This window comes from Stigmatopora argus, chromosome 24 (genome assembly GCF_051989625.1).
Source record: "Stigmatopora argus isolate UIUO_Sarg chromosome 24, RoL_Sarg_1.0, whole genome shotgun sequence".
Taxonomy (NCBI): domain Eukaryota; kingdom Metazoa; phylum Chordata; class Actinopteri; order Syngnathiformes; family Syngnathidae; genus Stigmatopora; species Stigmatopora argus.
In genome coordinates this window covers 2404404-2417714 of record NC_135410.1, presented here as the reverse complement: position 1 = coordinate 2417714, position 13311 = coordinate 2404404, and the positions used below count along the sequence as shown (strand labels likewise).

Sequence of the window (13311 nt, the reverse complement as noted above, 5' to 3'; positions counted from 1 at the left end):
TATATATATATATATACATATATATATATATATATATATATATATATATATATATATATATATATATATATATATATATATATATATATATATACAGTGGTACCTCGACATACGATCGTAATCCATTCCGAGACTGAGATCGTATGACGAGGTTCTCATAACTTGAGCGGACGTTTCCCATTGAAATGAATGGAAAAAAATTTAATTCGTTCCAGCCCTCTGAAAAAACACCAAAAACAGGATATTGGATTGGAAAAAATGTTTTATTTCTTCTAATTCCCCATCTATTAACAAAGTAACACATAACTAGTGGTTTAATAGAAATAAAATGTGTTTAATCTAACTAAAATTGGGCAGATTTCGCCGAGGGGAGAGGGGCACAAAAGGGGCGGGCGCTTCGGTTTTTTTTCTTCCACACAACGCACTCGTAAACGGAACAAACACTCCACCCTCACGTTCGCTATCGATGGGCTGTTTGCTGTTGTACTATTCCCTTCAAAATATTCCGAAAATGATGCACACAAACGTCCTCACAATCGGATAACGCACGACCACTTGCCAACGAGCAGCAGTCTTTTATTAGTGATCGCTCCGCTGCTCATGGGAGCCTCGGTGGCGCTGGCTAGCGGCTCCCCCCCAGCTTGTAGCATCTGTGTTCGCATCCCCTCGAACGGCGCCCATGATAGAGTTGCTACCGTGGATGCTATTGCGGGGAGTCGCGAGCCAGCGCCCCTGACGCTCCCATGAGCAGCGAACGAGAAGTAATATAATACTCCTCGTATTAGATAAAAATAACAGGAAATGCAGCAGCTGAGTTTACCCACGCATTGATTGTGGGTAAAGTTTTATTCTGAGAAAGAGTGCCATTGCCTATCGGCGTTGTGTGCACGAGTATACTTCATTACCCAGAAAGCCCTCATTTCCCCGCGCATGCGCGTTGTGCGTTTCCTGGTCTGAATAACTCATTCGGTGCTCGTAAATATTGTTATACACGAAAGATATGCAAAAAAGAGAGTGCCATGGCCACCTGCCTTGGTGGCATCACGAAATTTTGATCGCATGACGGGCGAATTATTCGATCGAAATTTCCGTCGTAAGACGAGAATTTTGTATGACGAGCGGTCGTGTGACGAGGTACTACTGTATATATATATATATATATATATATATATATATGTATATTTATATATATATATATATATATACGTATATATATATATATATATATATATATATATATATATATATATATATATATATATATATATATATATATCAGTGGCGGGCCGTCAGGGCCTTCAAGGCCTTCTCTGGTGGCCTAAGAAATATCTGAATCATATTATATTTTGTCCATCAATACGTACTTATTATTCCAAATGGTCTGTTAGCTTCCTTTCATTGCTTTTCCCCCTGGTTGCACTGCTTCCAGATGTGTGTTTTCATATTGTAGCATTTAACCAATCACATTTCAGCCATTATTTGTTGCCAGATCAGATCTGCCTCAAAGCCTTCACAATCAGTTCTGCGGGCTCTGCTGCATTAAAATAGACTGTTGCTTTTAACCAATCAGATTTCGAGTTGGCAACCCCACAATGATTTTTCATAGGCGTTAGCATTTTGCTGGCTGGGACATGTCATTGCTTTCACAAACTATGATTGGCTAGTAGGCGGGCCAAAGCAGTACCGAGGCAGCCGAGATCGCAAACTCCACCCACTATGGCCGACAGAAGCAAAAACAAATAGATTCTGTTTGCTCACAAAGCTATTTTCTAGACCGACTTTTTCAGGAAAAAAATGGACATCATTAAGAAAGGGCGGTCAACTCTGAAGCTAGCAAGCCTGTTACAGACGGGAAAATGGTGTGTGGGGCACTTTCAGCGCGCTAACTTAGCTCCACAAGCAAATAGTATATTGTTGTGTTGATTTAATGCCATTTTCAAAACGGACTATGCAGGAAATATGACAGGACAGGCTCGACTTTCATCATTAGCTTTGATTGCGATAGGAAAGAAGGAAGAAAGAAAGGAGGATGGATATTGTGTAAAAAGGATTTTTGGTGAGTAAAATTACAAATATGGCTATATTCCTAAATAATATTTCAATTGTGGGCCAAGTTGTGATATCTGAAAAGCTCCAGTGTTTGTATTTAATCACAAAATGCTGCTAGGAAGTGGATTTTACCCCAGTTTAATTTTTGGCGTTTCACCATTGACGTCCATCGCTGTCTTTTCCCGGGAAAAATCACCCCCCTGGCCTGGTTGTAATGTCTCAAAAGCTCCAGTATTTGTATTCAATCAATAAATGCTGCTAGGAAGTGGATTTTACCTAATTTTAGTGCATTTTTTTGTCATTTCACGTATGGACATATCGACGTTCATCGCTGTCTTTTTACCGGGGAAATTATACTCTGGGCCCGGTTCTGATGTCTAAAAAGCTCCAGTATTTGTATTTAATCAATAAATGCTGTTTTCGGCTGGATTTTACCCCATTCTCGGGCAATGTTTGCCCGTATGCCATTGACGTTCATCGCTGTCTTTTCCCGGGAAAATCATCCCCTGGCCTGGTTTTAATGTCTGAACAGCTCCAGTATTTGTATTTAATCATGAAATGCTGCTAGGAAGTGGATTTTACCCCATTTTTGTGCATTAATTTATTGATTATTTTTTATGTGTCGCAGCTGTAGCTGCAGTAGAGGTTTTATAGCCATAAAATAGTTTTTGAGGGTTGGATTGATACGTTGAAGGCGCTACCAGAAAATGCACCGCCCGCCACTGATATATATATATATATATATATATATATATATATATACGTATATATATATATATATATATATATATATATATATATATATATATATATATATATATATATATATATACAGACGCTCCCCTACTTACGAACATTCAACTTACGAACAACGGTACATACGAACATGTCTGCAAATTGCGTTTAAGTCCAAAAATGTTCGCAAGTCCAATTTTGTATTTCGCCTTTTTCGGAGTAGTACTTCTTTCCGCCGCTAATACCGACGCCTGGCGCTGTGAGAGCTCAGCTCACCCAGCATCTACCTTCTTCTTCGTTGCAATGCGGAAGTGCGTGAATGTATCTCCAGTGTGCAAAGAACCTTTTTCATTTGTATCATTAAATATCTCATGCATCCAATATTGAATATGGTTGGTAAAAAGCTAAAGGCTTCTATTGAGGGAGTTGCAAGGAAGAGGCAAGCCATTTCATTTTAAACGAGTGGCAATAATAACGAAGCTTGATGCGCGTGAGAGTGGTGAGCGTTGCACATTCAGTACCATTTATAAACAGAAAGATCGAGCAGCAGGACCCAAATATTGAACGTTGTACAAAGTTTGCAAATCAATTGAATGATGCCATACAGTGTTAGCGCATCATTTATGATGAAAAAAAGAAGAAAACTGTGCAATTGTCATTAGGTCGCTTCTTTTGGCCAGTTTCTAATACATAAATCTCTCTCTCTCTCTTCAGTACTGTACATATTCTCTCCATTTTATTAAATGTTTTTTTTCTTCAGTACAAACCAATGCGTGTTACTTATACAAGCCTTAAACATACAAATGCACTTATATAAACCTTCAATATACTTATATCGGCCTTAAACATAAATTATAATACAAAATATAGCACTGAATCAACTTACAAACAAATTCAACTTATGAACAATCGCTCGGAACCAATTGCGTTCGTAAGCAATGTTCCCTCTAATTTTTCGTTGGTCTGAGCAGAAAGTCAACCTCCCTGAGCGCACCGAGTACCAGTGTGAGCGACATCATCGGTACTCGGATGATTCGCCTAAAGACGTTTCGCCGACGGACATTTGACAGACGGGCAGGTCGCCGAATGAACGTTCGGCGGAACGTCCATTCGGCGACCTGTCTGTCTGTCAAACGTCCGTCGGCGAAACGTCTTTAGGCGAATCATCCGGTCACGACATCATCATTGCTCGCTATGGGCACACCAGTATCACACCTGCCACAAGCAGGTGCATGTCAATGTTCCCTCTAATTTTTCATGTAAAACATGCTGTAAAACACGAAAAACATAAGTGGACAGAGCTACTGCCACTGGCTGCCGCTTAAACGGCGCCATCATGGGGAAAGGGGTAAAAAAAAAAAAAAAAAAAAAAAAAAAAATCCGATTTTTTTTTTTTTTTTACTGCGCGCCATATGATTGCTGCTGCGCAGAGAAGACGAGAGTAGTGCGCAATTGCGCACGCGCGCAGCTTAGAGGGAACACTGTTCGTAAGTAGGGGAGCGTCTGTATATGGGTCATTTTCACATAATTCAGCAAATAACGGTAAAGATATGGCCCTGGACTTTCCCTTTATGTGTTACAAAGTTATAAAAATTAATTACTACTGCTTTGTTTGCCACATATTATACTACATTTGGCACCAATTTTAAGAGAAATCTATTTGAGACACAAATACATTGAGAGCCAGTTTATGTTGAATTTGTCCACTCCGTTAGATGTCCAGAATCTAGTGTCACAGTTTATAGGAATGAAAAGTCGGGTTATGATTTATTTGTTTGTCTCTATTTAGAATGTGTTGTTTAGATTTGTTTCAATAGTATTTTCACTCAAGTTGTCTTTGAGAAAAATGCAAAAGAATTGCAACTGCAAACAGTTTTACTGATGTACCTTTCATATCAGTTAGTGTGTCTTTACCGTTATCACATGAGAAATACACCAAAAAATTCACAGTAAATACACCAGGTGGCTGGTGTGGGAGAAGTACCAGGATGTTGTCAGCCATATTGTCAACGCCAGCTAAGCAGAAGCCATGAGAATGAAACTAAAACCAAGGTAAGGACCATACCTGTGAAATGTCGTAACAATTCCATGTCTTTACCGATGTCCTAAAAACTTGGTGAACATAATTACTTTGCTTTTTAATGAACTGGGCATGGTGTATGCATGCAGAACACTATCATTTACTGAGTGCCAAGAAATACCATCTACCAATGTCAAAGGCTGAGGTGGAATGTTGTGTCTTTACCGTTAATAAATTTTGTCTTTACCGTTATAACGGGAAAGACGTATCATATAACGGGAAAGACTAAGTAGAAAAGGTGTATACAATAGATATGTAGAGATGAAATACATATTTTTAAATATACAACAGATATGTAGAGATGACGCTAACATGTTATGCTATGTTTATGTGTATACTAATTCCTGCTTTGATTTGTAAAATTTCCAGAACATGAATCCATTTAAGAAAAAAGGCGGTAAGCCACCTGCGAAAAAATCTAATGCTGCAGCGATGCGCAAATGCAGGGAGAAGATTAAAAATGACCCTGGAGCCTATCACAAATATTTAGAGAAAGAAAGGGAACGATATCAGAAAAGAAAGGCACAAGGAAAGATTCCAAATATTCACAAGCTTTCAGAGAGGGAGCAAAGGCAACTGAGAAGAAAATGGAAGCTCAACCAACGAAAGCAAAGGAGCAAGAAATTCCAACAACTGGAAGAGGATCTGCCAAGCACTCCCCCACCTAGCCCAGATGCTGATGAATTTGGTGAACCACAACCAGGACCATCGCAACCATCAACACAAAAGAAAGCTGGCAGGAGAAAGACGCAAGCCCGGGACCGCAAAGCATACAGAACAATTACCAAGAATAATGCTCAGATCAAGCAATATCAAACTGAAATACGGAAATTGAAAAGAAAGATCAGCAGAATGCAGAATGCTCAGCAGTTGAGTGTTAACGTGATCAGCGATTCTCCAGCATCGAAGGCATATTCCCTCCTTTCCAGCGGGAATAACAACAGGATAAGGAAGGAGCTAACATTCTGCTATGCTATCAAAGATGATCTCAAAGCAAAGGTACTAGCCAGCAAAAAGCGACAAAATGAAAGAAAGGCTATGTAACAGCTTAATTCAATCACCTTGTCTCTTGTCAATACTGTACCAATTTGACGTGAATATAATAATATATAATGATTTGTGCTTTCTTTCAGCATGGAGCATCAGTATCTTGTGACAGAGAACATTTGTCACCTGTCCAGATCAGGCCCTTCGCTAATAAGGCAGCACTCTCTGATTATGACAGCCTGGAAGAATCTACTGAAATCTTTCCTATCGAAGATGAAGTCAGTACCACAAATCTGAAGTTAGGTGATTTTGTTCTTGTGAAGTATTGCGGGAAAAAGTCCGTTCAACATTTTGTGGGAAAGATCATTCAAAACTTTGATGAAGATGATGAAGCTCTGGTGCAATTTATGCGTCGCAAGTCCAGTGTTATGAAAAAACCTTTGTTTGTGTATCCTGAAATGGATGACTTGGATGACATACACATAGACAATATTGTTATGAGATTGCCACCTCCTACAACAACAGGAGGAACCTCACGCACTGGAAAGCAGCATGTTTTTGATGTAGACCTAGGGAACTACAACTGTTAAGATTGTGCACTCAAGTATCCTATCATTTGATCATTGCTAACTTTGATTATATTGGCAACTTCTTTATCATTTGTCAGTATTAGCTTAAGATGTTTAGGCTTTAAGACAATTTCATGTTGTTGACAGTAAATCTGTATTTACAATTTCTTCCGTAAGACCGTATATATGTGTTCGAGTTGTATTACAATAAAGTTTACAGATATTAATCAATGTGTATATTTTATTTTTGCAGGGCTTTAAGAAAAAAGAAAAAAAAAAACAAATTTTTTTTATTGAATTTGACTTCAAAGTTTCCCCGGCAGATATCCCAATATAAGGGCTGGGGTACACTGTTACCATCATTTTACTGAAATTGCAACTAAGAGTACTTTATATAATTGCCACTAGTTCTTAATGGCCTTTTCCACACTACTGATACCCACAACAAAACACATAAAGGTCTTAGTTTTTCCCTGACATAGACTGAAGTTTCACCATACTGTCTTTTCCGTTATGCTTGGTCTTTACCGTTTTTGGAATAACGGGAAAGACCAATCCATATTTTTTAAATTTTAATTAATTATGTTTTCATTAAAGTTCCAGCTAAGATATTTCCAGGCAGTGCTAGTGTTGCTAATTAGAGATAATCAGAATGCTTGAATTGCATTTTGTAAATTATTCATTTTCTGAAAGTGTCTTTACCGTTATTTGCTGAATTATGTGAAAATGACCCATATACTGTAGACCCGCAGTAGTTAATATTTCTTATTTGTGTGTGCGCGCGCGTGTGCACGCGTGTGCGTTTGTGTGCTTGTGCGCACGTGTGCGCGTGTGTGTGTGTGCGTGTGTGCGCGTGTGTGTGAATTATATGCCGCGCTTGAAAAAAATCTTTGCCAGGAATATTTTATAAGGTCTGTCAGATTTTTTGGGAAACAAACAGCTTTTGCGGAAACAAAGGATGTGCGGATAAAATTATTTCCCACTGTATACGACACACAGCGCAGTGGCCCCACAAATTTTCTGCGTCATCAAAATAGCCAAACCCCCGTCGTGATCAGTATGCTTTGGCTTTCACAGAGAATCTTTGTTCTAGAAGCTGTTTTTCTTCCCATTCAGTTTTTATATGGCCCATAGATGAGCTTGTGATAGCGCATGTTGGATACATATATGGAGTTGGACACCACGTTTATCTTTGTAATGCAGTCCGGAATAGAGACGCAGAAGGGCTCACGGAGTTGGTTAAAATGTTTTGGCTAGATTTTTGTATACGATTTGCTTGTATTTAAAGACCAATTTGAACTCATTCAACCATTGTCATTGGAACAGTAAACAATTATTTGATTTGATTTCAATACAGTAAATTTATTTCATTTTATGTTGAAATCAACATTAACAATGTAGAGTTAATATATAAGTTTTTTTGTAAAAGATCGCTGTTTGAGGATTTATTTGTTTATTTCATTTTAAATAAATACTTCCCTGTATACTTTGGAATTGCCACTCTTTGCTTGCAGGAGGTCGTACGTGGTTCATCTTGCCAAAATGCAGTGTTGTGCCGTCAGGGCCTTCAAGGCCTTCTCTGCTGGCCAAAGAAATATCTGAATCACAGACTGATGTTAATTATATTTTGTCCATGAATACTTATTAAATAATTCCAAATTGTCTGTTAGCTTCCTTTCATTACTTTCCCCCTGTTTGCACTGCTTCCAGATGTGTGTTTTCATATTGAAGCATTTAACCAATCACATTTCAGCCATTATTTGTTACCAGGGTCAGAAATCTGCCTCAAGGCCTTCACAATCAGTTCTGTAGGCTCTCCTGCATTAAACAAGCGTCGATAAGACTGATGCTTTTACCAATCAGAATTGCCTTCTCGCAGGCGTAGGGATACGTCATCGCTTTCACCAACTAAGATTGGCTAGTGAAAGAGTGGACTAGCTAGAGCTACCAAACTGTATCTGGAACGATCTGCACAAGCAAATATATTGTTGTGTTGATTTAATAGTGGTTTTATCAACCCGCAATGGCTGAAGGAGGGGAAGAAATTGATTTTTTTGCACATTTACTGTCAAAGCCATTTTCAAGACGGACTTTTCAAGAAAAAAACCTGGACATCATTAAGAAAGGTCGGACAACTCCAAAGCTAGCAAGCCTGTCACAACCGGGAACGAACATTTTCAGCACTAAATCGAATAAAAACGTTTGCCAGAAATACGACAGGATAGGCTCGACTTTCAGCATTAGCTTCGATGGCGATAGAAAAGAAGGAGGATGGATATTGTGTACAGGTAAAAATGATTTTTGGTGAGTAAAATATGGCTATATTCCTAAATAATATTTCAATTGTATGAGGTTATTATTGATGATTGTTTTATGTGTAGCAAGCTGTAGCTGCAGTAGAGGTTTTATAGCAATAAAATAGTTTTTGAGGGTTGGATTGATTCCGACAGCTGAAGGCATCGCTAGAAAATTCACGGACCACCGCTGCCAAAATGACACATTGTTTAGACTTGACTGTCTAAAATTGTGCCTGCTTTTAAAATGTGGTTTTCTGAGTCCTGCTGTGCCTTAAAGCTGTTTCTAACTTAAGGGTTATAACTTATTTCGCAAATACTGCAGGATATCATGACCACCCATAAATCAATTAAAGGCCACGTGGCTAATTCACAGGTTTTTTATTCTTTCATTTCACCTGCAGGTTGCAGCATTGGCCTTGAAACAGTAAGTCTCACCTGTCACCTGCTGTGTTGGAGGCAAAATAGATGCGATTGATGAACCGTATTCACCAACAAGTACAACAACGGTTTTGTTCTGTTTTTGTTTTTTGCAAGAGGGGTGCTTGAAAATTAAATACATTTAGAAATTTACTTTATGTGAATAATTAAAGTAATTCGCCAAGTTCAGTTACAAAAGTAATTTCATTTTTTTGTGCATTGTTAAGGAAACCTATGGCTCGGCAGCCACATGTGGCTCTTTTGATGGGTGCATCTGGCTCTTTGCTAACCTGTGAGCTAAAAAACGGAAACCGCTGGTGACAGAGCTGAGATATTATGTCTAGAGCGGTTTTAATCCTCTTTTTTGGATTAGACTCTTCTGGAATGCATTCTCCCATTGATTAGCAACTGCAGAATGTTGTCAAAAGTATTCAGCTTTTCCACTTTAAAATGGGTGGAATTACAAAAAAAGACACCCATTTACATGTATTTTGACTTTTAAATTCGGAGTATGGCTTTCAAGGAAGAACATTAGAAAATATGAATTGTTTATAGCTGTCTTCGTGAAAACGATCCCCGACTCCTGATATAGAGGGAAAAGGAAATCTCATTGATACCGTAAACGTAATCCTAATTTATGTATGACACACATTTTTGTAATAATACAATTTACTTTGGAATTGCCTTCCTGTTGAAGAAACAGAACCGAAAAAAGCATTATCATTGCTGAATATTGTTTAGGCTTGATGCATGTTCCTATATTTGGGGTGCAGGTTTGACGGGGTTTCAGGACCGCGGAGAGCAACTGGAGTCTAACCTACATACATCAGTAATGCTGCTCTTTTATCCATCACATTGTAACATTAGTCTGATGTGCACAATATCTAGAACACTGCATTAAATAATCCCCGTCTCCTGGTGTAGAGGTTCACTCACCTGACTTCAGTGCAGGAAGGCGCCGACTCGATTCCCGCTGGTGGCGGTGTGATTGGGAGTGCGGATGGTCGTTTGTCTCTCTGTGTGCCCTATGACTGACTAGCGACCAGTCTAGGGTATAGTCTGCCTTTCGCATGAAGACAGCTGGGTTAGGCTCCATCAACCCCTGCAACCCTTTCAAGGATAGGCGGTATTAAAGATGAATGAATGAATGGATTAGATAAAATAAAGATAATTAAGATAAGATTTGTATCAAGTTCCAAATCCTGTATTGAATTTTAAAAGGGTTTGGGTGAAGCATCTGAAATATTTTAAAAATATTTGCAGACGTGTCATATTATCATAAATAATAATGAATGTATCTCACGATGTAATAATTAAGTAAACATATCACTTCAGTGTTATTTTAAGTGTTAAATTTATCATCATTTGATTTGGATATTTTTCATTAACCCCACAGACTGGTTATACATTTATATTGATATATTTTAAACCTACAATCAAACAGTTCTTGACTGTTCTTAAAACAAAGACATTTTGAAATGACACCAACATTTACCATATATACTGTCTTTCAGACAAACAAAAGGGGTGTTTTTACAAGAAACAAAATTCTGTCATCCATACCTTAGTGGAGCCATCCTTAAAATAAACAAAATAACATTTTAAAATGACAGTCTCATTGTTTACCTTATTCATTTAAATAACAGGCATGCGCTAGTTCTTGACAAAGTAAACATCTGTTCTCCCATGAGATTCTAGTGCAACTAATAATAATAATAATAATAATAATAATAATAATAATAATAATAATAATAATAATAATCGGACATAGGCCCTGTCGTCAATACCAACAACAAAAAAGCCTACTTGTCATCACACCCAGAAACTGCGAATAACGAAATAGGTGAGAAATACGTGATTCTCCTGCAGCTCAGTCATTTATTTGGCGGATGTATACATTATCTTACAATACAGTAGTTCGAACAAGCTATGAACATATAAATATATACATTGCATACAACGGCTCTTGGCCACCATCACAGATAGAGCAGAGATAACAAATGCACTACAAAAAGAGCAGCCTCGTGGCGTAGAGGTTCAGTCGCCTGACTACGGTGTGGGCAGGTGCGGGGTCAATTCCCACTGGTGGCGGTATGACTGTGAGTGTGGATGGTTGTCTGTCTCTCTGTGTGCCCTACGGCTGACTGGCGACCAGTCTAGGGTGTAGTCTGCCTTTCGCCCGAAGTCGGCTGGGTTAGGCTCCGGCAATCCCTGCAACCCTTTCGAGGATGCCCGTATGGAAGATGAATGAATGAATGAGTGAACTATAAAAAGAAATAAACACACACGCACGCACAAACGCACGCAAGTGAAATGTCCTGGGATACACTAGTCTACAATGGCAACACAATTTTCCCACTGGTGAAGAAGACACAACTGTATGAACGTGGTTGTCTCAAAAAAGAAACGCTTGTAACTAAGCAGGCTCAAGCAAAAGTGCATATTTTGCCAAATAAGTGAATGTCCTTATGAGAGCAAGGAGGCTATAAGGAAGCTTCCCGCTTTGGGGGGCGTTATGAGAGCGTGAGGGGTTGTGGTCCCCGGTGCTTTGTGAGGGAGGTACGTGAGTGCATCCCCTTCAAACTCGGTGCTGCCGGCCAGGTAGCTCACGGGATGGTGCACCGGGTAGTTCATAGCGTAGGGCCAGAACAGCCCGTGTGCTTTTACGTGCAGGTAGTCGTCTTCCCTGCGTTTGAAGGGCTTGTCGAGGATGCTGTCGATGGTGAAAGAGCTGGAGAACTTGACCCCCACCCTCTCCTCGGCCGGGGCGAGGAGGCGGGTGACCTCTCCCGTGACATCCGGAATCTCCTGGCTCTTCAGAGACCTCTTGGCGATGCGCTTCCTCCTACGGCGGAAGACTCCATCGGCGAAGGTGTACTCACTGTGGGGGTTGAGCATCCAGTAGTTGTCCTTGCCCCAAGGTCTGGATGGGTCCCGCAGCACTTTGAGGAAGCAGTCATTGAGTGACAGGTTGTGGCGCACCGAGTTCCTCCAACCGGTGTAAGTGCCTCGGAAGAAGGGGAACTTTTTCATCAGATAGTCGTTGATTTCCGCCAGCGTGAGGCGGCCGCTGCCGGACTCCCGGATGGCCATGGCGATGAGGGCGATGTAGGAGTAAGGAGGCTTTGGCCTGCGGCTGTAAGGTTTCCCCTTGCTCAGGTCGACGCCTGTGGTCGCGGGTGGCGGACTGTTGGCCACGCAGTCTCCGTCAGACCCCAGCTCATCTCCTGATACGGGAGAGGGGATCCCTGCATCTGCGTCCACGCACAACTCCAGTGGCTTCTGAGCGAAGTGGAGCGCGGAGAAAACTTCAAGTTTCATGTTTGATCACCTCACTTGCAGCTTCTCTTGTTGCTTTTTGTGGTGTGCACGTGGGATGGTCCCAGCAGCAGGCTGTCTGTCTCTCCCTGTATAGTATGTGTGCCTAGAGCGCCTCTGTCTGCTCAGCGCTAAACAGATGTGTCTCCGGAGGGAGACACGCCGTGTTGCTATTAATATAATGGCCCTGCAAAGGACGTCCCAGGGGCGGAGCTTCCACTTTGTACACAGGCCGCTTGAGTGAAGTGCAATGTTTACAATTGGGTGCTACTGTGTTACGCCACAGAGGGAAAACACCATCACTGATCCTTCCCTTTGTAACCTAATATTATGCACAGTGATCAACATTGTAACACGTACATTTTTTTTATTAAAAATTGAGTTTCCTTTCAGAATCTAAATAAAACGATATTCTTCCCTCCATTACATGTAATATTAACTTACAAGGGTCACATGGGTTCACCATGAACTGGGTTAGATATTTTTAATACCCTAACTGATTAAATAAACCAAGCTAAAAACAATCCCATGAAAAGATGAGGGCTCCAGAATTACAACTCGGGAGCTTCAACAGTACTACATTACTGTATTCTGCATTAATTGTAAATGAGATTTCCTAATTATTCGTTCGTCCATCCATCCATCCATCCATCCATCCATCCATCCATCCATCCATCCATCCATCCATCCATCCATCCATCCATCCATCCATCCGTCGACCTCCGGGCACTCCGGTTTCCTCCCACATTCCAAAAACATGCATAGTAGGCTTTACCTGACCTGGTGGAGTGAGTGGTTAGTGCGTCGGCCTCACAGCTCTGGGGTCCTGGGTTAAAATCCAGGTCACGTCCACCTGTGT

At 40.3% G+C, this 13311-nt stretch overlaps 2 protein-coding genes across 2 annotated transcripts; one reads left to right on the top strand and one right to left on the bottom strand.

Annotated features, from left to right (window-relative positions):
* Nucleotides 1–4488: 4488 nt before the first annotated feature.
* LOC144069399 (uncharacterized) lies at nt 4489–6647 on the top strand. Its single transcript, XM_077594788.1, has 3 exons — nt 4489–4836; nt 5234–5863; nt 5998–6647. Exons 2-3 carry the CDS (start codon nt 5237–5239, stop codon nt 6439–6441), a joined length of 1071 nt encoding a protein of 356 aa, XP_077450914.1. The 5' UTR covers nt 4489–4836; nt 5234–5236; the 3' UTR covers nt 6442–6647.
* Nucleotides 6648–10989: 4342 nt separating this feature from the next.
* On the bottom strand, nt 10990–12587 carry foxq1b (forkhead box Q1b). The gene has a single exon (XM_077594707.1). It carries the CDS (start codon nt 12453–12455, stop codon nt 11601–11603), a length of 855 nt encoding a protein of 284 aa, XP_077450833.1. The 5' UTR covers nt 12456–12587; the 3' UTR covers nt 10990–11600.
* Nucleotides 12588–13311: the final 724 nt, after the last annotated feature.

What these genes read in the sequence shown, in the direction of transcription:
- foxq1b (XM_077594707.1), bottom strand. Translation starts at nt 12,455, where the DNA reads ATGAAACTTGAAGTTTTCTCCGCGCTCCACTTCGCTCAGAAGCCACTG.
- LOC144069399 (XM_077594788.1), top strand. Translation starts at nt 5,237, where the DNA reads ATGAATCCATTTAAGAAAAAAGGCGGTAAGCCACCTGCGAAAAAATCT. An exon ending in AAGATGATCTCAAAGCAAAG is followed by an intron (nt 5,864 to 5,997) that starts GTACTAGCCAGC and finishes GCTTTCTTTCAG; the next exon opens with CATGGAGCATCAGTATCTTG.